The sequence below is a fragment of the Arachis hypogaea genome, chromosome 13 (assembly GCF_003086295.3).
Source record: "Arachis hypogaea cultivar Tifrunner chromosome 13, arahy.Tifrunner.gnm2.J5K5, whole genome shotgun sequence".
In the NCBI taxonomy this organism is placed as follows: Eukaryota; Viridiplantae; Streptophyta; class Magnoliopsida; order Fabales; family Fabaceae; genus Arachis; species Arachis hypogaea.
Genome location: NC_092048.1, coordinates 33,740,528 through 33,766,190, shown reverse-complemented (window position 1 = coordinate 33,766,190; position 25,663 = coordinate 33,740,528). Strand labels below are relative to the sequence as shown.

Genomic DNA, 25,663 nt, shown 5'->3' with positions numbered 1-25,663 from the left:
TTAACATATTCTTCTTTTGGCACAAGATGGGTAAAATATATATCACTTTTAAGAATAGTGTGCGAACTTGCACTATCCGCAAGACAAACATCTTCACTATATGTCCTTGTCATTTTCTTCAAAGATAAATAATAATAAAATGAATAGTAATACATACACAGTCAAAATGAATTCTTGATTGGAAATATATATTTTTTTTAAAAAAAACTGTACATAATGTTATACACTAAAATTTTATTATTATCATTATTATTATTATTAAAACTTGACACATTTAATGATTTCAAAGCATAAATATTAATATTTCATTATTTATATACATCATATTTAAAAATTAAATATATAGAAAATAAAACTTAACAATAAGTTTTATACATTATTTATTTACATGAATACTTAACAATCTCACATATTAAACTATTCCATCATTGATCAAATGACCAATATTTCCTTTAGGATCCTCAAAGAAATAAGATACATCATAATGAATGGTAGAATTTTCAGCATCATTTGAAACAAAATTCGTTTCCTTTCCTTTGTCATCCTTTTTCAATGATGCTTGATAAAGATCGACTAGGTGCATTGGGATACGACATGTACGCGACCAATGGCCCTTTCCACCACAATGGAAACACTTATTCTCTGTTAATTTATCTTACCCAATATTTCTTTCTTTATCCCACTTCTGGTGAGATCCTCTCTTGTGAACATAATTCCTTTTCCTTCCATAATTTCTTTTGTTACCAAAACCTTACCATTTACCTCTTCTGGAGTAATGATTTGTTGCATTTACTTCAGGAAATGGGGCATCACCAACTGGGCGTGCTTCATGATTCCTTAAAAGTAATTTATTGTTGCGTTCAGCAATAAGAAGGCAAGAAATTAATTCAGAATATTTTTTAAATCCTTTTTCTCGATACTGCTGTTGCAGGAGCACATTCGAGGCATGGAAGGTCGAGAAAATTTTCTCTAACATATCATTATCAATTATCTTTTCCCCACATAATTTCATTTGTGAGGTGATTCGAAACATTGCTGAATTATATTCATTTATAGATTTAAAATCCTGTAGACGCAAGTGCGTCCATTCATATCGGGCGTGAGGAAGTATCACCGTCTTTTGATGATTATACCTTTCTTCAAGGTCTTTCCACAGATTTGCAGGATCTTTTAATGTGAGATATTCATTTTTCAATCTTTCATCAAGATGACAACGAAGAAAAATCATGGCCTTGTCTTTATCCTTCTGGGATGTATTATTTTTTGCCTTAATGGTATCTCCAAGATCCATTGAATCAAGATGGATTTTAACATCTAGTATCCATGATAAATAATTATTTCCAGATATATCAAGAGCATTAAATTCAAGATGAGAAAGTTTTGACATAATAAAAATTTGTTACCTGAGTCTTCCTCAAATTTGATTAGATTCTCGTGTTGATAACGTGTTATAAAATAAATTAATAAATAAATAAGAAAGATGTAAATATAAGATAGAGAAATATAAATATAAAAATCTAGTAGTAATATTCGCCACAATTACTATCTTAATATAATCAAGATGATTATTATATTTACTAATATATTATAAACTTAAGGCCTTCAGGATAGATAGAGAAAAGAGAGAATTATAATGTATGGAGGAAAGAAAGAGTGTTTTATTATTGTTGTGTGTTTTTATTTAAATTGATACTTCTTCTATTTATACACAAATTGTTATCACTTTTCAACTTTCATTAAATTCATTTTTTCTTGGGAATGGACATTCACCTATGAAGTGATAGGAGTGGATTCTCTCCAGTGAAAAAAAAAATTAAATAGTGTGCAGTGTTTAATCTAACTATTTATTATTCTCTCTATTATTTATTTTTAGTCTCACTTATAGAATTAAAAGTGAGAGATTACACTGAATTTTATCAAGTGTTAAAAAAAATTGGAGATGATGCCATTTCCAAAAGGTGGATACTACAATGAAGATGGCATAATTGTCTTCATATGAGTATATTTCTTTTTGACCTTTGGATGATGGATTGTATGGTTAGATTTTGATATTTATAAATGTGTTGTTTTTGTTTAAAGTGTGGCTAAATAAATAAACCACACTTTTAACTAAAGCATCTTCATGAGAAGATATTTTTGCCATCTTCATTGTAGTATCCACCTTTCCAAAAATGATCCTTATCACAACACGACATAAATTATTATTAACTTGGTACGTCTCAACACTCTCTAGTTCTGAACAACTTACATTTATCATTATTTCCAGCCAGCTTAACAACAAACTTGGAAAAGTCTTGGAAGTCAAAATTTGAAATTTTTTTTTTTTATATTATTCCGTGCCGATTGCCGAAACTAGACATAAATACAATTCCAAACCGCATAATCCATATCAGAAACCATGCATTCTGCCGCTCCAAAGGACTTAAAATACTTAAACCTAGGACGGCAACTTACAGAATCTCTCACCCTTTGGCAACAACCAGAAAACGATATTTTGACTTGTGTATGTTGACAGACAATTTCGCCTATTCATGCAAGAAAAAGTGAAAACCTGTACAACATTTTGACCTAACATTTTTTGCTTTGCTCTTTTCGTCCCTACATCAAAATATAAGTTACTTTTTATTGATTCTTAAAAAAAGAATTTAAAAAAAATAGCGTAAGTAATATTTCTCTAACAATAAAAACATAATAATGCATGTCATATCGTGCTCCAGTTCTCTAGTAACTTATAAATACCTCTTAAGATCCCACAAAGTTCTTGTCCTTAGAGCCAGATAAAAAATCAACAGCCAGTCAGCCACATATCATGTCAATGCACTGTCTACTACATTCCGTCACTTTCACAACACTGCTCATGGCAATAGCCACAGCCATAACCACCGTCCGCACCACCGTCACTGCTTCTTCTTCACCCATCAAAGGTTCATACTGGTTCGATCAAGAAACATTTCCAGTTTCCGCCATAAACACAACCTATCTCACACACATCTTCTACGCGTTCCTCTTACCCAGCAACACGACCTACACCCTCGAAATCACCGCTTCCAACGCCACCAGCCTCTTGAAATTCACCACCACCCTCCGCTCCAAGTACCCTCCCGTCAAAACCTTAGTCTCCATCGGCGGCGCCGCCAGCGACGCTGCTCTCTTCGCTCGCATCGCCGGAAACGCAGATGCGCGAGCCACCTTCATCGGCTCCTCCATAGTCGTCGCGCGCCGTTTCGGCTTTGATGGCCTCGACCTCGACTGGGAGTTCCCGCGCACTGCGGCGGAGATGAGCGACCTCGCCGTCCTCCTCCGACACTGGCGTATTGCGATCCTTGCCGAGTCTGAGCTTACCGGCCGTCCGCCGCTTCTCCTAACAGCCGCCGTCTACTTCGCCAGTGACTTCATCCTCGCTGCCGCTCCGGCGCCGTCGTACCCGGTGATCGCTATGAATAAGACCCTTGACTTTATCAACGTCATGAGCTACGACCTTCACGGAGCGTGGAACAACGATACCGGAGCTCCAGCAGCGTTATTTGACCCGAAAGGGAACGTAAATGCTGTTTACGGGCTTCGGTCATGGATTCGGGCAGGGATCTGCCCGAAGAAGGTGGTTATGGGTTTACCCCTTTATGGGAAGAAGTGGACCCTACTTGACCCGAATGTGACTGAAATCGGAGCAGCAGCTATTGGGATAAAACCCGAATCCGGTGGGGATGTGCCTTATTTTCAGATTGAGGCGTTTAATAAGGAAAGTGATGCCACCGTCGTGTACGATCCAGATACGGTGTCGGCGTATTCGTACGCGGGAACGTCATGGGTCGGGTACGATGACCCAATGACAGTGACCGTGAAGATTGGGTTTGCTCAGGCTCTGGGGCTTCGTGGATATTTCTTCTGGGCTGCTGGCTTTGATCGTGATTGGAAGATTACTGAGCAAGGTATGTATAATGTGTTGCAAATTAAAGTGACAAAAAAAAAAACACAAAAACTTGAAAACCTCAACACAAATACACATTGCCAAATTAATTTTAGAAGGATGCCGAAGATGATCAGAATTTAAGTATAAGATAAAATAAAATATGATAATTGAGTGGATAATTAAATAATAAAAACTTAATAAAATTTGATAATTTTTTAGTATTCTTTTTTAATTTTAAAACAATGACATCGACAAAAGAAATACCAGTACCAATAATAAATAAATAACATTATTTAACTAATAGTTTTATTTAGTAAATTATTTTGAAATGAAAGAAATATTGCATTGATAAATTAAATTTGAGTAATACGTCAAATTACTCGTTAATTATTTTTTTAATATGATAATTTAGCCTAAAAAAAATTAATTTCAAAAATCAGTGCCTGACGATTATCTTTGTTATACAATACACATCCGAACGTTAATTTTGTTGTCAATTTTTGTTATATAAAGCGTTAAGTCGCCGCATGATTATTAAATGTCAGGTGACAAAATTAGCTTCTTGCACCACAAAAAACTACATATATTTATTTATATTTTTTTTATATGATAAATTATTAAAATTGTCTCTAATTTTTTAATACACTGACAAAATTATACGCATTTTTTATAACGTAAAAAATATTCTTAAAATATTAAAAAATATAATAAAAACAATTAAAAAAGACATTATTTTATATAAGTAACAAATAATTTTTATATTTGACAAATTGTTTATGCATTTTATTTAAAATTTTATAAAAATATTTGGATAATTATTTAAAAAGTATATATAAAAGACCAAATAAAAATTCGATCTCTAAATTTTTTATTTTTTGAAAGTATTCTTAGTAATTAACAAAAAAATCACAAAAGAAAATTTACTCAACGTAAATCATCAAATTTTAAGAATAAAAATATATTGATTTTCTAATCATATACTTGCAAATAGGGGTTGCGGTAAGATTTGGATCGGTTTTGAGTTAAAAACACATCCAATTCGAATACTAATTTTACTTGTGGTGCAGTTTGGATTGGATAATTTAAAAAAAAATTAATTTGATCCGATCCAATTTCAAGCGGTTTGGCGGATTGAATTGGATTTGCGATTTTGTAAATTAGAAAAATAAATACATATAACAAGTCTCAACATCAAATTTTAAATAATCAACAATGACATAACGAGTCTTAATAATATTTTAAAAAGTCAACGATAACATAACAATAGAAAAAAATTATAGGTTAGTTAAAATAAATAAATAAATAACATTTTAAAAATAAAATATTTGTTAAATAATAATAATACATGAATAATATAAAAATATATAACAAATTGAACATGTTATAAGTATATTATAAATATAATAATAAAATAATAATATTATAGCATATTGTGCGGTTTGAATTGGATTGGATCGGTTATGAAAACTATCGATCCGATCCAGCGGTTTGTAAAAAATAGAATACAATCAAATCTCAATTAATGCGATTTTAATGGATTTTTGGTTTGGATTGGATTAGATGAGCGATTTAATTTGAATTGTTTTAGATTTGAACACCCCTACTTACAAAAAATCACATCAAAATTTAGTCTCCAAAATATTTTTTGAGAGTGTATACTTAACATTGAGCATTTATATCGTATTTTAAAATATTTTAAGGACATTTTTGTCATTATCAAAAGTGGAGGATATTTTTGTTAATCCTCCGAAAATCGGAAACAATTTTAATAATTTAATTTATTCTTTTTCATATTAACTTAGGGACTAAGTTGAGAATTTTAAATTTTTGTAGGAATTTCCTTATCCTTTTAATAATTTAATGGGCACTAAATTGTCTAAATTTTTATTCCTATGAATATTGAATCAAGAAATCTATTAAAGTATTTTTATTTTGTATTTTGATAAAACTCTATTTCAGTTCATATTCTATTTAGACTTCAGCTTCTTAAGGTATTAAGTGTGACTATTTTAGTATGCTTTCACATGAGTACTTTGTCAATTTAATATATGCTTTTTCTTTAGTTTGCTATTCTTGTTTCACCTTTTATTTTATTTTATTTTCTTGTAACTTATTCTATTGATTTTCTCATTTTGTTATACTTATATAACAATTAAAAATTTAGACATATAGAATTAGATCTTCATCACTGTTTCCTTGATTTGATAATGATGATCCCCTTGTATACTAGGTATCAGAGAATTAGATTCTCATCACTTCTTTTCTCGACTGATTGTTTTAAGTATTGATAGGATTATAAATTTAGATATTTTAGTTTCTGTTAAATTATTAAAAAGAAATTTAGTTTCTAAAAGATTTATAAATCTCAACTTAATTTATAAAAAATTTAAACAAAATATAACAGTCATTGCAAAAATATCAAACCTATAATCACTATAAAATGATGCAGTTTTGTTTGCTGTCAATAAAAAAAAAGTTGATCTTTCTTTTCCTGTTGGAAAGTGATTTTATTTCTTGTGATCCTTACCTCAAATCATATAATATTTTATATCTTTTAAACCAGTTTCACTGATTAATAGAAAAGTATTGAAAATATTCACCCCTGGTTTCGGTTTATATTTTTAGTATGTTCTACTTTTTAAATTTTATGAATAAGAAAGAGAACTACCAAAATAATAATAAACTTCTGTTTTTAATTTTTATTTCATAAAATTTTAATAACAGAAAATATAAAACATAAAAATAAAAGATAAACTATCAAAATGATTTCTAATTTCTGAATGTTAGAGGTTGAGCAAATAGCTTGTTCTGCCGCGTACTCTATTTCTATTCTATTCAGTTAGTTTGTTAGTCTAGTAAGCTGTGATTCAGTTTTTTTTAAGATTTAGTGGACCTGTTGACTCAGCAGAAGTTTCTAGGTCAATATTCAGTTATTCAGTCAGTTACAATTAGCTGCTAGCTGTCATAGATCAAGTTAGTTGCTAGAAAGTTCAGTTGTGTCTATAATAAATGCTAAGTGTGTGTTTGGATTGTGGTTGGGTAAACTGGAGTTTGAATAAAAGTGATTTTATAAAATTGATTTTGGGTAGAAGTAAGTTTGTGTCAACATGATTTATATTTAGAAACTCTATATTAAAATTGATTTTTATAAAATAAATATTGTTTGGATAATATTAGTTAAAATCACTTTTAGATAGATAATTACTAAAAAGGACATGACATTAAATTATAATGTTATTTTTATATATATATTTAATTTTTTATATATTTTTATATAGTATATTTTTAGTATTTTTAGTACTCTTTTTTAGTACGCTATAATTTTTTACTATTATTATTATTATTTATGGTTAATTTTTTTGTTTAATTTATTTTACCTAATGGGATCAATAAATTATATTATAAAAAGATAATAATAATATAATGCACAAAAATTACCATTATAAAAATATATAATGTCAAATAAAAAATTAGTAAAAAATATAAATAATAAATAATAGAAAAAAGAGCTCATGTAAAGAAAAATAATAAGAATTCTATAAATAATACAATAATATGTATAAAGGATAAAGTTGGTAAAAGAAAAATAAAGGTTAAATGTCAACGGTAAAAACCAGTTAGTGCAACGCAGAAGTTAAAAATTCTTACTTCTTGCAAACGTGGTTTGTAACCAAAATCACTTCTGCTTTTATAGATAAAAAAATTAGCCAAACTAAAAATGAAAACGTTCAAGAAACTATAATGTGTTTTTCCTCTTTCAACGTGATTGCCAAACACACCCTAATACTCATGTACATGTACAGTTTTCAGTTTTTTGCTTCAGTGCAATATACACATGCTTTCAGCCCCATTCGTCTTTTTCTCCTCTCTCTGAATTCTTCTTTCTGAGGCTTGCCACCTTTCACTGAACGTTGACAAAAAATATCCCTCACTTTTATTAAAGACAAAAATATCAACAACACATTTTAAACATTACAAAAATACTCAATTTTAAATATATTCATAAAAAATGTGTTAAAGATTTAATTTTGATGCTATCTTTTTAAACATATTAAAAAAATAAACCATTTTTATTCTTAAAATTTGATAATTTTATGTTAAGTATATTTTTTCTGCGATTTATTTGTTTATTAATGGACAAAAAGAAAATGAAAAATACTTCTACAGCTCATTTTTTTTACACTAAATAGTTATCCAAATATTCTTACAAAATTTTAGATTAAGTAAATAAATGGTTTGTCAAACATAAATGTCATTTGTCATTTATTAAAAAATAATTTATTATTATTTTTATTATATTTTATAATATTTTAATAATATTTTTATCGTTATCAATAGTAAAAGATATTTTTGTCAACGTATTAAAAATTAAAACAATTTTAATGGTTTACCCAAACAAAAAAGTGAAAAACACAAATGAAAAATTCTTTTCTTTTTTTGTTATTAAACTTATAAAATTAAATATTTAAAGTATTTGATGGCACGAATTAGCAGTAGATAGCAAAATTTAAATTTAGTAACTACTAAACCTAGAGAACTGAGAAATACTAGGTAAATAAATTATTTTTATAATTAAATTCAACCAATTTTTTTTATTTTTATGTGTTCTTTTTTTTTAATTGATTTTTTTTGTGCTAATAAATTATCGGATCAACTTATTAAACTTAATTATCAAAATAATTTGGTCACGTAGCATAATTGAAAAAAAATATAGAAAATAAGACCATAATATATATATTTTAAAACTAGCAAAATTTGTTTAAGCCAAATTTTTATATGAATAACATTTATGGTGTTTTTTTATCCCCTTAAGACGTTAATGCATTTACTTCTCTGTACTGCAAAAGCTAACGAACGTAATACATACTTTTTGGTAACTTGCAGCTTCGAAAGCCTGGATAATTACATGAATGATAATGAAGGTTTGAAACTTGACTTCATTGTTTGTGTAATGATTCGTCCTTGAATTGTGGGAAGGTTCAAAGTTGTAACAGTTCAACCATTCATTGAATAAATGATGTCCAATATAATCAGATCGCATGGTAACATCCATTCAAGTTAAACTGGTCATGGAATCATCATATCATCATGTCATTATGATTAGCTATAGCCACCAAAGCAGAGCAGTCGGCTTTACTTATTTATAACAATAATTAGGGTTCGACTGGCGGAGAAGCGCAACAGCGCAAGTGACTTTTCACTTTAGTAATTTGTTTAACAAGGTATAATACGAGTATCTTGTAACGGATAATTATATTAATCAAGCAAACAATTGTAATTCATATTGATATTTAAAGAAATAATATTGGTAATCGTAAATTATATTGCATGCTTTTATTACAATTGTTAAAATTACCTTTTCACTAATCTATTTTTAATTATTATTAGTGGCACTACCAGAACGGCCTCCTGTCGAGGTGAAAATATTGTTTTACGGCAATTTTGAACAACGAACTAATGGCATATATGTATAACCATAACTAAACCAACTATTGCAATAGATATTTTTGTGATGACTTTTGTTCCAAGGGTTACCTGAAACGTTGGTTTGGGTTTGAACGTGAGGTCTATACTCTTTGTGAGGCAGCACCCGACTTGTCCTTACGCCGAGGTGTCGCCGTCCGAGTTCTCTGTGAGAAAGTGGGGGTTTTAGGCAGGGTTTTGTAGAATAAAACGTGAATATACTTAAGGGGTGTCAGTGTATTTATAATAGAGTTGTTTGACCACCTTTGTTGAAGTAGTTCCACCTTTATTGATGGGTAATAATTCTCTTAATCTTGAGAGTTTGTTGGGGTCTATCTTTCAGGGAAGATAGAGATAGTTGGAGAGATTCGGAGAGGCAGTTACTTATTTGAATAAGTATAACCCGGTCCCTTTCATTGTATCCGACCTCTTTAAAGAAGTCGGATATGCAATAGAGACTAGCCTCTTGGGTGGACCTTTCATCCTTATTGGGTCTGGCTTTTATGTTTTGGGTCAGGGTATGAACAGTGCCCCTGCTTGAGTCTAAGCTTTCATGAGGTCGGGTTCAAGCATTTTATGACTTCAGTTACGACGTCGGGTACACCACCTTCAAAAGGTCGGGTACTCGACTTGTTTTGAAATTTTTAACGTTGCCTCTTTAAATGAGGGGCAAACGTTACTCGGCAGTTTCTTTGGGATCCGCACATGTCTTTAAAGAGGAGTGTAAAATGACTATTTTTCCCCTTCTCTCTTATAAAATGCTTCGCGCTCTTCCTCTTCTCCTTTTCTCATTTCCAAAATGCTTCCTTTGCTCCCTTCATCACGAAGACTCCCTTATTTCCTTTCTTTTTTTGTTTGACAACCGTTTTTTGTTTTTTCAAAATTTTCTTTATCTTGATTTGTTCAAAAGAGTTCTTAGTGAAGAGGATCGTTCGTGACTTTGCTGTTTGACATGCCCTTTCCTTCTTCGAATTTCATCAAGGTTGGTGTTTTTATGAGCTTTCGTTTGTAGTCTTGGCTATTTTTATGTTCCTTGAGGTTGTTTTGAATGGTATTTGAAAATAATTAGGAGTGTTTATTATTGATAGGAGTTTTGGATTTTCTTTTATCTATTACGAAACCTTTTTCAAAATAGTTTTGAAAAGTTTTGTTGTTTGAATCGTGTTTTTGGAGTTTTAAGGGACTGTAGCCGTTTGTGACTGTTGAATGTGTTTCTGTTGCCCCCAATAGCGTCACTGTTGTTGGCTGGTGCGGTATTTTTATAACCACACTTACTAACCGGCAAGTGTACCGGGTCGTACCAAGTAATACCTTACGTGAGTAAGGGTCTATCCCACGAGAATTGATGGATTGAGCAACAATAGTGTTTGATAGGATTAGTTAGACAGACAGAAAATAATGTTGAGATGCAATATAAAAGACATTAAACAATATCAAAAATATTGAAGAAAGGCAAGTAATTAAGATGGGAATAATATATGGAGAAGATAGTTAAGGTTTCAGAGTTATCTATTTTTCCGAATTAACTTTTCTTACTAACTAATTTAATTATGCAGGATTTAATTTATGGCAAACTGTATGTGACTAGACCCTAATTCCTTAGACCTTCCCAGTCTCCTCTAAAATTCATTAACTGCCAATTCCTTGGTCAATTAATTCCAATTAGAGGGTGATAATCAATTTCTAGTTTATATGCCACAAAAACTCTAATTATCCAAGAGGTAAAAGGATTATATGTCACGTATCCTATTAAATTCAGATAATTAAAATTTAGGAGAAATAGTTTTCAAGCTGTTGTTCAGGTAAAGAGCTTTTCCAAGTTTTACAAGAACTCAAATAAAAAGAGGGTCATACTTCCATTCCACCCAAATTCATAAAATAAAGAGCGAAAACAATTCTTAAATTATAAATCCATACATAAATTAAAATAGTAAAAGCAATAAAATTAATCCATAGAAATAGACAGAGCTACTAACCTTAAAACAGTGGAGGTTTAGTTGCTCATGGAAAAGAGAAAATAAGGATTCAGGTCCAAATGTACCGAGTTTCAATCTGATGGCATCAGATCCCTTTTTATAACTAATCCTAATAAATTTAAAATCTAATATTTAAAATTAAACTTAAAATAATATCTTTTCCTAATTTAAGATTTGAATTTAAATTCGAATTAATTAACAAGTCTTCAACTGATGGGTGAGGACCACTTGATTTGTCCATTCTGCAGCTTCTAATCTATGATTTCTGGGCTAAGAACTGGGTTAAAACGGCCCAGGAATCGCCCCCAGCGTTTTTCTATATTTTCTGCACGTGGCGCATGTGACGCGTCCGCGTCGTCTACGCGTTTGCGTCATTTGTGCAGATTCCAGTCCACGCGTTCGCGTCAGGCACGCGATCACGTCATTGTGATTTCCTCCATTCCGCGGTCGCGTGAGCCATGCGTCCGCGTCGGTATTCGCTGGTCATCTCCTTGGCTTCTTCTCTTTCTCTGCAGAAACTCCATCAAATTCCGCCAAATGCTACCTAAAATAAACAGTATTGTACAAAACTCAAAATAGCATCCATAGTGGCTAAAATATAATTAATTCTTAATTAAATTCAACAATTTAGGTGCAAATTCACTAGGAAAATATAGATAAGATGCTCACGCATCACAACACCAAACTTAAACTGTTGCTTGTCCTCAAGCAACCAAAACTAATATAAGCTTAGGATGTGAATTTGCATGAGAATGAGAGTTCAATTAAGCCCATGTCTTCTCTTATAGTGGGGTTTACAACTGCAATCCTGAACAGTTTTGGCATCTCACTTTATCCTTTGAAGTTCAGAATGATTGACATCCATAGGAACTCAGAATTCAGATAGTGTTATTGACTCTCCTAGTTCAGTATGTTGATTCTTGAACACAGCTACTTTATGAGTCTTGGCTGTGACTCTAAGCATTTTGTTTTCCAGTATTACCACCGGATACATAAATGCCACAGACACATAACTGAGTGAACCTTTTCATATTGTGACTCAGCTTTGCTAGAGTCCCCAGTTAGAGGTGCCCAGAGCTCTTAAGCACACTCTTTTTGCTTTGGACCACGACTTTAACCGCTCAGTCTCAAGCTTTTCACTTGGCACCTTCACGCCACAAGCACATGGTTAGGGACAGCTTGATTTAGCCGCTTAGGCCAGGATTTTATTCCCTTGGGCCCTCCTATCCATTAATGCTCAAAGTCTTGGATCCTTTTTACCCTTTGCCTTTTAGTTTAAAGGGTTATTGGCTTTTTCTGCTTGCTTCTTTTTTTATTTTTTTTATTTTTTTTCGCAAGCTGTGTGTTTTTCACTGCTTTTTCTTGCTTCAAGAATCAATTTTATGATTTTTCAGATTATCAATAACATTTCTCTTTGTCATCATTCTTTCAAGAGCCAACAATTTTAACATTCATAAACTTCACTATCAAAAATTATGCACTGTTCATGTCATGCATTCAGAATCACAGAAAATACCACCACAATTAAGTAAATAAGACTATTATTCAATATAGACCCACTTTCTCATGCAATATATCACTCCTGTATTATTTTTTTTTTTGAATTTAAGCTCAGTGAGTAATACATGAGACATCTTTTCAGAATTAAAGAAATAGGGAGAACTAAACTAGTCCTAAGATTCTAACTAATAAAGGATCATGCAACAAACAAAGAAAAATAACAGGAAACCGGAACATAATATAGAAAAGAGGGAAGGAATAAAAATGAAAGGAACTCAACCACCTTAATTATCCTAGCGGTCGTTTTATTCTTCAGGTTGTGTTCCTCCGTGAAGATGATTCGCCTCCCTTTTGTACTAGAAAACCTATAAGCGCAGCGTCAACACCAAACTTAAGGGTTTGCTTGTCCTCAAGCAAAGAAGAACTGAAAATAGAAGAGACAAATATTTAAATGAAAGAAAAAAAATAAAAGGATAAGAGAATAAAAGAGAATTAGGATTGGGAGGGAGAGAAAACTGGGCGGCGCAAGCGACGCGGCCGCGTGGGGCATGCGGTCGCGCGCATTGCTCTTATACTGATTGACGCGATCGCGTCGGTCACGCAGTCGCGTGACCCAGTTTGTGCTTCTGGCGCGAGTGCAGCCTCGCGCCAGCACAACTCTCTGTTCAAATTGATATGATTGCCAAAATTGGGGTGACGCGATCGCATGGGGCATGCGATCGCGCGAGTGGGTAGTTAATGGGGTACGACGCGGCCGCGTGGGGCATGCGGTCGCTTAAAGGGAATTGCGCGTCCAGCGCCAGTCCAGCACCACTCTAGCACAACTTTCAGCTGTGCACCTGTTTTACGTCGAAAATCAGGGCACGCGGCCGCGTGGGTCACGCGGTCGCGTGGGAGGCCATTACGCCCATACGACGCGGACGCGTCAGCGACGCGGTCGCGTGGGACGAATTGTGCCATTGTCACGCCTCCAGCCACGCTCCAGCGTGACTCTCTGTTCGTTTTTTGTTTTTCTCTCCTCCCCTTGCGACGCGGACGCGTCGCTGATGCGGTCGCGTCGCGTAGCAATTTTTTTTATTTTTATTTTTATTTTTTTATTTTTTTTTAGCTTGAGCTGGTCGGTTCCTGGAAGAACATAGCTGCATGATCAGAGAATTAGTAAGAACTCGATAAAAACAAAATAACTAAGAAAAACTACTACGAAAAATGGCGAAGGATACGAAATTATCGGGTTGCCTCCCGACAAGCGCTTCTTTAACGTCACTAGCTTGACGGTCAGTTCTGCTAGTTCAGCAGATGAGTGGACCTCTGGCGGTCAATCTCGCCTCCAAGATAGTGCTTCAACCTCTGGCCATTCACTGTAAATTTCCTGTCAGAATTTTCTTCCTGTATTTCCACATGACCATATGGCGAGGCTCTGGTAACCATAAATGGTCCTGACCATCGGGATTTCAGCTTCCCGGGAAAGAATTTGAGCCTTGAATTATACAGAAGCACTCTTTGTCCTGACTCAAAGACTCTGATGGCAATCTTCTTATCATGCAGTAGCTTGGTTCTCTCCTTATAGAGCTTGGCATTCTCATAGGCTGAATATCTGAATTCATCAAGCTCATTCAACTGAAGCATTCGCTTAATTCCTGCAGCTTCTGAATCAAGATTCAGGTACCTGATTGCCCAATAAGCCTTATGCTCCAGCTCCACTGGCAAGTGACAGGCTTTGCCATAGACTAACTGATACGGGGACATGCCAATTGGAGTCTTGTATGCTATCCGGTATGCCCAGAGAGCATCATCAAGCTTCCTAGACCAGTCCTTTTTTGAAATACTGACGGTCTTTTCCAGAATCTTCTTAAGCTCCCTGTTGGAAACTTCAACCTGTCCACTTGTCTGAGGGTGATAGGGGGTTGCCACTTTATGATGGACTCCATATCTATGCAGAAGAGAGTCCAGCTGTCTGTTACAGAAGTGACTTCCTCCATCACTAATGAGTGTCCTTGGGACACCAAACCGGATGAAGATATATCTCTGAAGAAAGCTCATTACCACCTTGGCATCATTGGTGGGTAGAGCTACAGCTTCCACCCACTTGGACACATAATCAACTGCCACTAGAATATAGTTGTTTGAATGTGAGGGTGGAAAAGGTCCCATGAAATCAATACCCCACACATCAAACAACTCAACCTCAAGAATCCCCTGCCGTGGCATTTCATGGTTGGCAGGGAGATTCGTTGCTTTTTCACATCTGTCACAGTGCTTTACAAATGCTCTTGAGTCTCTGAAGAGAGTCGGCCAGTAAAACCCACTCTGAAGGACTTTTGTAGCTGTCCTCTCACCACCAAAGTGGCCTCCATACTCAGAACCATGACAGTGCCAGAGAATTTGCTGTTTTTCTTCATCTGGGACACACCTTCGGATAATTCCATCCGAACACCTTTTAAAAAGGTATGGTTCCTCCCAAATGTAGTACTTTACATCAGTCAATAGCTTCTTCACTTGTTGCCTACTGTACTCTCTTGGGATAAAATTCATGGCCTTATAATTTGCAATGTCTGCAAACCATGGAGCCTGCTGAATGAGGAACAATTGCTCATCCGGAAATGTCTCAGTTACCGCTGTGGGTGGTTGCATTCCTGCTTCAGTCTCAATTCTGGAGAGATGGTCAACTACTTGATTTTCTGACCCTTTCCTGTCTTTTATTTCAATATCAAACTCCTAAAGGAGCAACACCCATCTGATTAATCTTGGTTTAGAATCCTGCTTGGTTAGAAGATACTTCAAAGCAGCATGGTCAGTATAAACAATAACCTTAGAACCAAGTAAATAGGACCTAAACTTATCAACAGCATACACAACAGCTAATAATTCCTTTTCTGTAGTTGTATAATTCTTTTGAGCATCATTTAACACACGACTGGCATACTAAATGACATGTACAAGCTTACCATGCCTTTGTCCTAAAACAGCTTCTATAGCAAAATCACTAGCATCACACATTAATTCAAATGGTAAATCCCAGTCAGGGGGAGCTATAATGGGAGCAGAAGTAAGGTTTGCTTTCAGAGTTTCAAAAGCATGCAGACAATCAGAATCAAAGACAAAAGGAACATCAACAACCAACAGGTTGCTCAATGGTTTAGCAATTTTAGAAAAATCCTTTATAAATATTCTATAAAATCCTGCATGACCCAAGAAACTCCTAATTGCCTTAACATTAGTTGGTGGTGGTAATTTTTCAATTACCTCCACCTTTGCTCTGTCAACCTCAATTCCCTTACTTGAAATCCGGTGCCCAAGAACAATGCCTTCGGTGACCATAAAATGGCATTTTTCCCAATTTAAAACAAGGTTTGATTCTTGACACCGTTTCAAGACAAGAGATAAATGTTTAAGGCAGGATTCAAAAGAATTACCAAAAACAGAAAAGTCATCCATAAATATCTCAATAAACTTTTCAACCATATCAGAAAAAATTGAAAGCATATACCTCTGAAAAGTTGCTGGAGCATTGCAAAGTCCAAATGGCATTCTCCTGTAGGCAAACACTCCAAAGGGGCATGTGAATGCTGTCTTCTCTTGATCTTGAGGGTCCACTGCAATTTGATTATATCCAGAATATCCATCTAGAAAACAATAAAAAGCATGACCAGCTAACCTCTCAAGCATATGATCAATGAAGAGGAGGGGAAAATGATCCTTCCTTGTAGCAGTGTTGAGCCTCCTGTAATCTATGCACATTCTCCATCCTGTGACTGTTCTTGTAGGAATAAGCTCATTCTTGTCATTCTTGATCACTGTCATCCCTCCTTTCTTGGGAACTACCTGCACAGGACTTACCCAAGGGCTGTCAGAAATAGGGTAAATAATACCTGCTTCCCATAATTTCATTACCTCTTTTTGGACCACCTCTTTCATAGTTGGATTGAGTCTCCTTTGTGGTTGCACAACTGGTTTAGCATCATCTTCAAGAAGGATCTTGTGCATACACCTGGTTGGACTAATCCCCTTCAAGTCACTAATGGTCCACCCAAGAGCTGTTTTATGGCTTCTGAGCACTGAAATAAGCGCCTCTTCTTCTTCAGGTTTCAGAGAAGAGCTAATAATCACTGGGTATGAATCATTTCCACCCAAGAACACATATTTCAGAGAAGGAGGTAAAGGTTTGAGCTCAAGCTTGGGGGCTTCCTTCTCCCTTATAGGCGTGTTCATCAGCTCCTTTTGGGGTGGTGAATCCTCAACTTCAACTAATTCACACTCAGAAATAGGATCTAGAACATCATCAAGTACCTCAGTTTCTAGTACTTCTTGAACAAGTGGTTCAATAACATCTATTTTTATACACCCCTCAGAATGATTGGGATGTTTGAGGGCTTCAAAAACATTTAGGACCACCTGTTCTTCATTGACCCTCAGGGTTAATTCACCCTTTTGCACATCAATCAGGGCTCTACCTATACCTAAAAATGGTCTACCAAGTATAATAGAGGGTTTTACCTCCTCTTCCATGTCTAATATCACAAAATCAACAGGGAAAATAAATGGTCCTACTTTAACAAGTAAATCTTCAACCACACCTACAGGTAATTTAATAGAAAGATCAGCAAGTTGAAGAGAAATACGAGTAGGTTTTACCTCCTCAATTTGAAGCTTTTTCATCACTGAAAGTGGCATGAGGTTGATGCTAGCTCCAAGATCACATAAAGCTCTCTGAATACCGACTTCTCCAATGGTGCAAGGAATGACAAAACTCCCTGGGTCTGGCATTTTCTCAGGAAGGGTGTGTTGAATAATAGCACTGCATTCCTTGGTTAACACCACAGTTTCTTGCTCCTTCCAATTCCTCTTGTGTGTCAACAACTCTTTCATAAATTTAGCATAGAGAGGCATTTGCTCTAGAGCCTCTGCAAAAGGGATGTTGATCTGCAGCTTCTTGAAGACATCTAAAAATTTAGAGAATTGCTTTTCTTTGGACGCCTTCTGAAGCCTCTGAGGATATGGCATTTTTGGCTTGTATTCAGGGGCCTTTGGCAAGGTGGGATAAGTGTCAAGAGAGTCAGGAAATGGGTTGTCTGCACGTTTAGGAGGGGCGTGCTCTGCTTCTTCCTTCTTCTCCTCTGGAGCTTCCTTTTCAACTAGATCTTCATTGACCTTAGTCTCAGAACCAGCTACCTTACCACTTCTCAATTGAATGGCCTTGCAATCTTCTCTTGGGTTCACTACTGTATCACCAGGGAATGTATTTGAAGACCTTTCAGGTAATTGCTTGCTCATTTGACCCATTTGCACCTCCAAGTTTCTAATGGAGGCTCTGGTTTCTTATATGAAACTCATCATCACTCCCATTTAGGATCTTCTTGGGATTTAGAATTTGCCTGCTGAGGTGGTTGTTGTTGCTGAGACTGAAATTGGCGGTTATTATGGTTGTTCTGTTAAAAACCACCCTGAGAACTATTGTTGACGTTCTGAGGTCTCTGAGGTTGATCTCTCCACCTAAAATTTGGGTGATTTCTCCATCCCTGATTGTATGTCTTAGAATATGGATCATTGTTGGGATTTCTAGGACCACTCCTTATGTAATTCACCTATTCAGAAGAGGGTTGAGCATAATCATAATTATCATTTTGCATAAAGTTACCTGTCATGTCATAGGAGGTCTCTTGGGGTGGATTTTGAGTGTTGATAGCTGAGACTTGCATGCCACCCATCTGTTGAGTAAGTAGATTTATCTGCTGAGACATAAGCTTGTTCTGAGCAAGAAGAGCATTAACAGCTTCTACTTCCAACACGCCTCTCTTCTGAGCGGTCTCAGAGTTCACAGGATTCCTGTTAGATGAGTATAAATATTGGTTGCTTGCAACCAATTCAATCAGCTCAATAGTCTCCTCTGGTGTCTTCTTCTTGTGCAATGAACCGCCTGCAGAGGTATCTAAGCTCATCTTTGACATCTCTCCTAAGCCTTCATAAAAGATATCCAGTTGGGTCCACTTGGAGAACATGTCAGGAGGGCATTGCCTAGTCAGTAGCTTGTATCTCTCCCAAGCTTCATAAAGAGTTTCACCCTCCTTTTGCTTGAAAGTCTGAACCTCCAACCTAAGCTTAGTCAGCTTCCTTGGTGGGAAAAATTTAGTGAGAAATTCCGTGACAACCTTTTCCCACGTATTCAGACTCTCCTTTGGTTGGGAATCTAGTCATAGCTTTGCTTTATCCCTCAGAGCAAATGGAAAAAGCATGAGTTTGTACACCTCTGGGTTCACTCCATTTGTCTTCACAGTATCACATATCTGCAGAAAATCAGATATGAACTGATTTGGATCTTCATGAGGAAGTCCATGATACTGGCAGTTTTGCTGCACCAAGATGACCAATTGTGGCTTTAACTCAAAGTTGTTTGCAGTTATAGGAGGCACCACAATACTTTTTCCATAAAGATCCGCAGTAGGGGCAGAATAAGAGCCAAGCACTCTCCTCTATTGATCATCCCCATTAGGATTTACCACGTTGGCGTTAGCATTATTATTTGCCATAGTGGATTCTGCAGTCTTGCAAAGTCTTGCTTGTTGTAAACGCCGCCTGAAAGTTCTTTCAGGTTCAGGATTAAAGTCTAAGAGATGTTCTTTGTCTTTATTCCTGCGCATACACAAGCAGAAAACAAGAAAAAATGGGACTCTCTACGTCAGAGTGCAGAGAAGTCCCTGTGAGGTAACCTGTGTAAAATAATAAAATAAAAATATTAAATAGATAAATAAAAAAAATTCGAAAATTTAAAAAGAAAAATAAACAGAAAAATTAAAATAAAATTAACTGGGTAATACCAAACTTAATTTCAGGAATTAAAGAAAAATATTAATACTAAAATAAAATTTTTTTGTTTTTTTGAAATTAAAGACAAAAATAAAATAATTTTTTTTAAAAAAAATAAGAATTAATTGAAAAGAAATAAAATAAAAAAAGAAAGGCAAATACGAAACGGACGAGAATTTGGAAAGAAAAAAAAATTTTAAAAGTAAAAGGAAGTAAAACAAAAAAAAGAAAGCACGGGGACTGGGAAGGGAAACGAAAAGCAAGAAAAAAAGTAAAGGAAAAAAAATGAGAAATAAAAATTAATAAACTTAATTAGAAAAACAATTATCTAATCTAAGCAATCAAACAACGAGTAGTTGTCAATCACAATCAATCCCCGGCAACGGCGCCAAAAACTTGGTGCGGTATTTTTATAACCACACTTACTAACCGGTAAGTGCACCAGGTCGTACCAAGTAATACCTTACGTGAGTAAGGGTCGATCCCACGAGGATTGATGGATTGAGCAACAATAGCGTTTGATAGGATTAGTTAGACAGACAGAAAATAGTGTTGAGATGCAATATAAAAGATATTAAACAATATCAAAAATATTGAAGAAAGGCAAGTAATTAAGATGGGAATAATATATGGAGAAGATAGTTAAGGTTTCAGAGTTATCTATTTTTTCGAATTAACTTTTCTTACTAACTAATTTAATTATGCAGGATTTAATTTATGGCAAACTGTATGTGACTAGACCCTAATTCCTTAGACCTTCCTAGTCTCCTCTAAAATTCATTAACTGCCAATTCCTTGGTCAATTAATTCCAATTAGAGGGTGATAATCAATTTCTAGTTTATATGCCACAAAAACTCTAATTATCCAAGAGGTAAAAGGATTATATGTCACATATCCTATTAAATTCAGATAATTAAAATTTAGGAGAAATAGTTTTCAAGCTGTTGTTCAGGTAAAGAGCTTTTCCAAGTTTTACAAGAACTCAAATAAAAAGAGGGTCATACTTCCGTTCCACCCAAATTCATAAAATAAAGAGCGAAAACAATTCTTAAATTATAAATCCATACATAAATTAAAATAGTAAAAGCAATAAAATTAATCCATAGAAATAGACAGAGCTCCTAACCTTAACAGTGGAGGTTTAGTTGCTCATGGAAAAGAGAAAATAAGGATTCAGGTCCAAATGTACCGAGTTTCAATCTGATGGCATCAGATCCCTTTTTATAACTAATCCTAATAAATTTAAAATCTAATATTTAAAATTAAACTTAAAATAATATCTTTTCCTAATTTAAGATTTGAATTTAAATTCGAATTAATTAACAAGTCTTCAACTGATGGGTGGGGACCACTTGATTTGTCCATTCTGCAGCTTCTAATCTGTGATTTCTGGGCTAAGAACTGGGTTAAAACGGCCCAGAAATCGCCCCCAGCATTTTCCTATATTTTCTGCACGTGGCGCATGTGACGCGTCCGCGTCGTCCACGCGTTTGCGTCATTTGTGCAGATTCCAGTCCACGCGTTCGCGTCAGGCACGCGATCGCGTCATTGTGATTTCCTCCATTCCGCGCGGTCGCGTGAACCATGCGTCCACGTCGGTATTCGCTGGTCATCTCCTTGGCTTCTTCTCTTTCTCTGCAGAAACTCCATTAAATTCCGCCAAATGCTACCTAAAATAAATAGTATTGCACAAAACTCAAAATAGCATCCATAGTGGCTAAAATATAATTAATTCTTAATTAAATTCAACAATTTAGGTGCAAATTCACTAGGAAAATATAGACAAGATGCTCACGCATCATTGGCGCAGGAGAGATGCTATTTTTGTTGGTTTTGAAAAGATGTTTTGAAATTGTGTTTTGCATTTGATTTCTTTTGTCCGATTTCTTTTACTAGTATTCGAGCTCTTTAGTGACGACTTGTTTACTTTGTATTTGTAAGTGTAGCTTTTATGTCTTGGTCTGTTATTCATGACATGTCGACGAAAATCCCTCCTTCCCTTTTAACTTGGGTAGATTCTTCTGTCTTTTCTGCTGTCCCCGTAGTCGATGAAGAATATGCTAAGGTATTCCGTAGACACCATAGGCTATGTGAGAGTCGAGAGGATGAAAAGAATTATGAAATAATAGTGGCTGATCTCGAGGAGAGGATTTCTTTTCCTCCTTTAGAGAAACCAAAATGCCCTTTTTTATCCGTACGAGTGCTTTTTTACAAAGTTAGACATTTAACTCCATTTTTCTAATTTTGGGACAAATATCCTTTGGACTTGCAATGTGGCTTCCTCCCAACTTCACCCGAATTCATGGGCTTTTTTGAAAATCTACCAGCTCATATGTCGGGTGCTTGATGTCCGACCTTCTCTCAATGTCTTCTTTTATCTTTTTGTCTTGACCAAACCAGGTCTTCAAAAGGAAAGTTTTCTTTGCTTTCCTTTCGCGTCGTTTAGGGTAAAAAGGTTTTTTTCAGTTTTGATGAATCTTTTCACGACTTCAAGAATTATTTTTTCAAAATCCGAGCTATTGAGGATGCCCGACCTTTCTTCTTGGATGAGAATGATGAGTCCGACTTCCCTTTATATTGGGAAGAAAAGCCGGTAATAGCTAGGTATGGGGTAGAGCAACTAGATAAACTTGAAAAGTGTGTAGTGGATATGTTTCAAGAGTGTTGGGGTTGGTCTCCTCACTTGGATACTGTTCATACCTTGGGTCGAGCTGTCCGACCCGGGATGTTTAGCGACAAGGCGACCGACCTCTTCAGGTCAGACTATCTGACCTCTTCTCAAAGAGCTTGACTAAATTGCCAGGAAAGCCCAATAAAGGCCCAGATAGAGGAACACGACCCAAATCCAAAGGCAGCCTAAGCCTATAGAGATAAGGGCGGTTCCCTTGAAGATATGATGACTTCACTCAAAGATAAGCTAAGATAAGATAACTATCTTATCCCCAGAAAGGTCATCCTCTACTATTATAAATACACTAGAGCACCCAGGTATAACTCATACTCTGATTTTATAAAAAACCTACTTAATACCCTTGCTAACTTAAGCATCGGAGTCCCTTGCAGGTACCACCACCCTCCGGTGACAAAGGATCAGCAGCATTACCAGTCTAACAAGTCGGACGCGGTGGCTCTGCCCACCACCCACAAGTCAGACACATCAGCGCTGAATAGCACAGAAGATCTCATCCGAGATCGACCTACAGTTTTAGGTAACCCTCGGAATATTAGCGCCGTTGTCGGAGAACCTAGAAGTCATCCCATCACCATGGCGGACGACCATGACAAGGATCACGACTCTGATCTAGAAGACCGGACGCCACACAAAAATGCGGACACCACACCAAAAGATATTCCTCAACCTAATAACGACAAGAATTCACCAAATACGGGAGCCGTGGAGGCACTTCAAGATCGCTTAAAACAACTTGAAAAAGAGGTGGAGCATCAACGAGAAGCGGGGAGAGACTTATGAAGGGAAGTTACGCGATGCTGCGAGCTAGAGGACAAGCTCCTAAAACTCGAAGCAGATCTCAAGGCCAAAAATACTCGATCTGGTCACGAAGATAGCTCCCGTAAGGATTAAGACCCATTCACCAAGGAGATCATGAGGACCAAAATCCCAAAGGATTTCAAACTTCCCGACATGACTTTATACGATGGCACAACAGATCCTAGTCATCATCTCAGCAATTTCAGAAGTTGAATGTACCTTACTAACGCCTTAGATGCAGTCCGCTGCAAAGCCTTCCCGACTACCTTAACAAAGACAACAATTAAATGGTTCGACAATCTACCCCCTAGGTCCATCTCCAGCTTCGACGACTTAGCCAAGAAGATTCTAGCCAGATTCTCCATCCAGAAAGACAAAACTAAGCACGCCCCAAGTCTACTAAGAATCAAACAAGGAGATCGGGAAAGTCTCCGCAGCTACATGAAAAGATTCAACAAAGCATGTCTGGACATACAAAGTCTGCCCACAGAAGCAGCATTTATGGGTCTCATTAATGGCTTGCGAGAGGGACCTTTTAGTCACTCTATACCGAAGAAACATTCCACATCTCTAAACGAAGTATAGGAACGAGCAGAGAAGTACATCAACATGGAGGAAAACTCTCGACTAGGAGAGACCTCAAAATCCGGATTCTCCTACTCCTCCCATAAGGACAAAGAATCCAAGAAAAAAAGAGGATCAACCTGGGGAAAAGATCAAGAAATACCATAATTATACCCCTCTTCGGGTATCTCTTGTAGATGTCTATCGAGAAGTATGCCATACTGAAAAGATACCCCCACCTCGACCACTCAAAAGCAAAAAAGGAGGAGGAAATTGGGCCGAATATTGTGAATACCATCGAATCTATGGACATTCTGCCAACGAATGTTTTGACCTAAAAATATCATAGAAAAACTGGTAAGAGAGGGAAAGTTAGATCGGTACTTAGCCAGCCGAGCAGACGATCCAAGAAAAAGAAGAAGGGACGAAGATGTCGGGCGGGCTGAACGACCACCTCGAACACCTGAGAGATATGTCCACATGATACACGAAGGATTTGCGGGAGGAGGGATCTCCAAATCATCACGCAAAAGACATCTTAAAGATGTATATCATGTCGCGGGAAAAGAGGAAGCACCTGACATCCCCACAATCACTTTTACTAAAGAGGATGCAGCCGGCATCATCTCGGGACACGATGATCCCATGGTCATTGTTCATACCCTGAGTCGAGCTATCCGACCTGGGATGATTGACGACACAGTGACCGACCTCTTCAGGTCAGGCTATCCGACCTCTTCTCAAAGAGGTCGGCCAAATCGACAGGAAAGCCTAATAAAGGGCCCAAATAGAGGAACACGACCCAAATCCACAGGCCGTCCAAGCCTATAGAGATAAGGGCGGTTCCCTTGAAGATAAGCTGACCTCAACTCAAAGATAAAGATAAGATAAGATAACTAACTTATCTTATCTAGAAAGGTCACTCTACAACTACTATAAATACACTGGAGTACCCAAGTATAACTCATACTCTGATTCTACTAAAAACCTGTTTAATACCCATGCTAACTTAAGCATCAGAGTCTCTTGCAGGTACCCCCCCTTCGGTGACGAAGGATCAGCAGTGTAGCTAGATCAACAAGTCGGACACGACAGCTCCGGCCGTCTCCCACCAGCCGGACACGTCGGTACCGATCTGTACAGAAGGATCTCAACCAAGATCGACCTCCAGTTTCAGGTAACCCTCGGAACATTGGCGCCGTTGCCGGGGACCTGGAAGTCATCCCATCACCATGGCGGACAACCATGACAACGACCACGATTCAGGTCTGGAAGAGAGAACACCGCACAAGAACGCGGATGTCACGCTACAAGATACTCCGGAAACCAACAAGGACAAAGAGTCGCCAAATCCAGGGGCAATAGAAGCGCTCCTAGATCGCCTAAAACAACTGGAAAAAGAAACTCAATAACAACGGGAATCGGAAGAGATCTACAAAGAGAGGTGCGGCGACGTCGGGAGTTGGAGGAAAAACTACAGCAATTAGAAGCCGATCTCAAATCAAAAGCCCCTCGGGCCAATCTCGAAGAAAATTCACGCAAAGAGCAATACCCATTCACCAGGGAAATCATGAAAACCAAAATTCCAAAAGACTTCAAACTCCTGGATATGACCCTGTATGATGGCACCACGGATCCCAACCACCACCTCAGTAACTTCAGAAGCAGAATGTACCTCACCGACGCCGCAGATGCTGTTCGCTGCAAAGCCTTTCCAACAACTCTTATAAAGACAGCCATTCGATGGTTCGACAACCTACCCCCAAAGTCCATCTCAAGCTTTGATGACCTAGCTAAAAAATTCCTAGCCAGATTCTCCATTCAGAAAGATAAAGCCAAGCACGCCCCCAGTTTACTAGGGATCAAACAAGGAGATCGGGAGAGCCTCCGCAACTATATGGAGAGATTCAATAAAACATGCATGGACATACAAAGTTTGCCCACAGAGGCCGCCATCA

The 25,663-nt window shown here is 36.4% G+C and overlaps 1 protein-coding gene and 1 non-coding gene across 2 annotated transcripts; both read left to right on the top strand.

Moving 5' to 3' along the window:
• Nucleotides 1–2,303: 2,303 nt before the first annotated feature.
• LOC112738001 (nod factor hydrolase protein 1-like) lies at nucleotides 2,304–9,237 on the top strand. Its single transcript, XM_025788213.3, has 2 exons — nucleotides 2,304–3,929; nucleotides 8,795–9,237. The coding sequence occupies exons 1-2, from the start codon at nucleotides 2,810–2,812 to the stop codon at nucleotides 8,818–8,820; spliced, it is 1,146 nt and encodes a 381-aa protein (XP_025643998.1). The 5' UTR covers nucleotides 2,304–2,809; the 3' UTR covers nucleotides 8,821–9,237.
• Nucleotides 9,238–18,843: 9,606 nt separating this feature from the next.
• Nucleotides 18,844–18,947, top strand: LOC112739093 (small nucleolar RNA R71). Its single transcript, XR_003170034.1, has one exon. It is a non-coding gene; the product is annotated as a small nucleolar RNA R71 (small nucleolar RNA).
• Nucleotides 18,948–25,663: the final 6,716 nt, after the last annotated feature.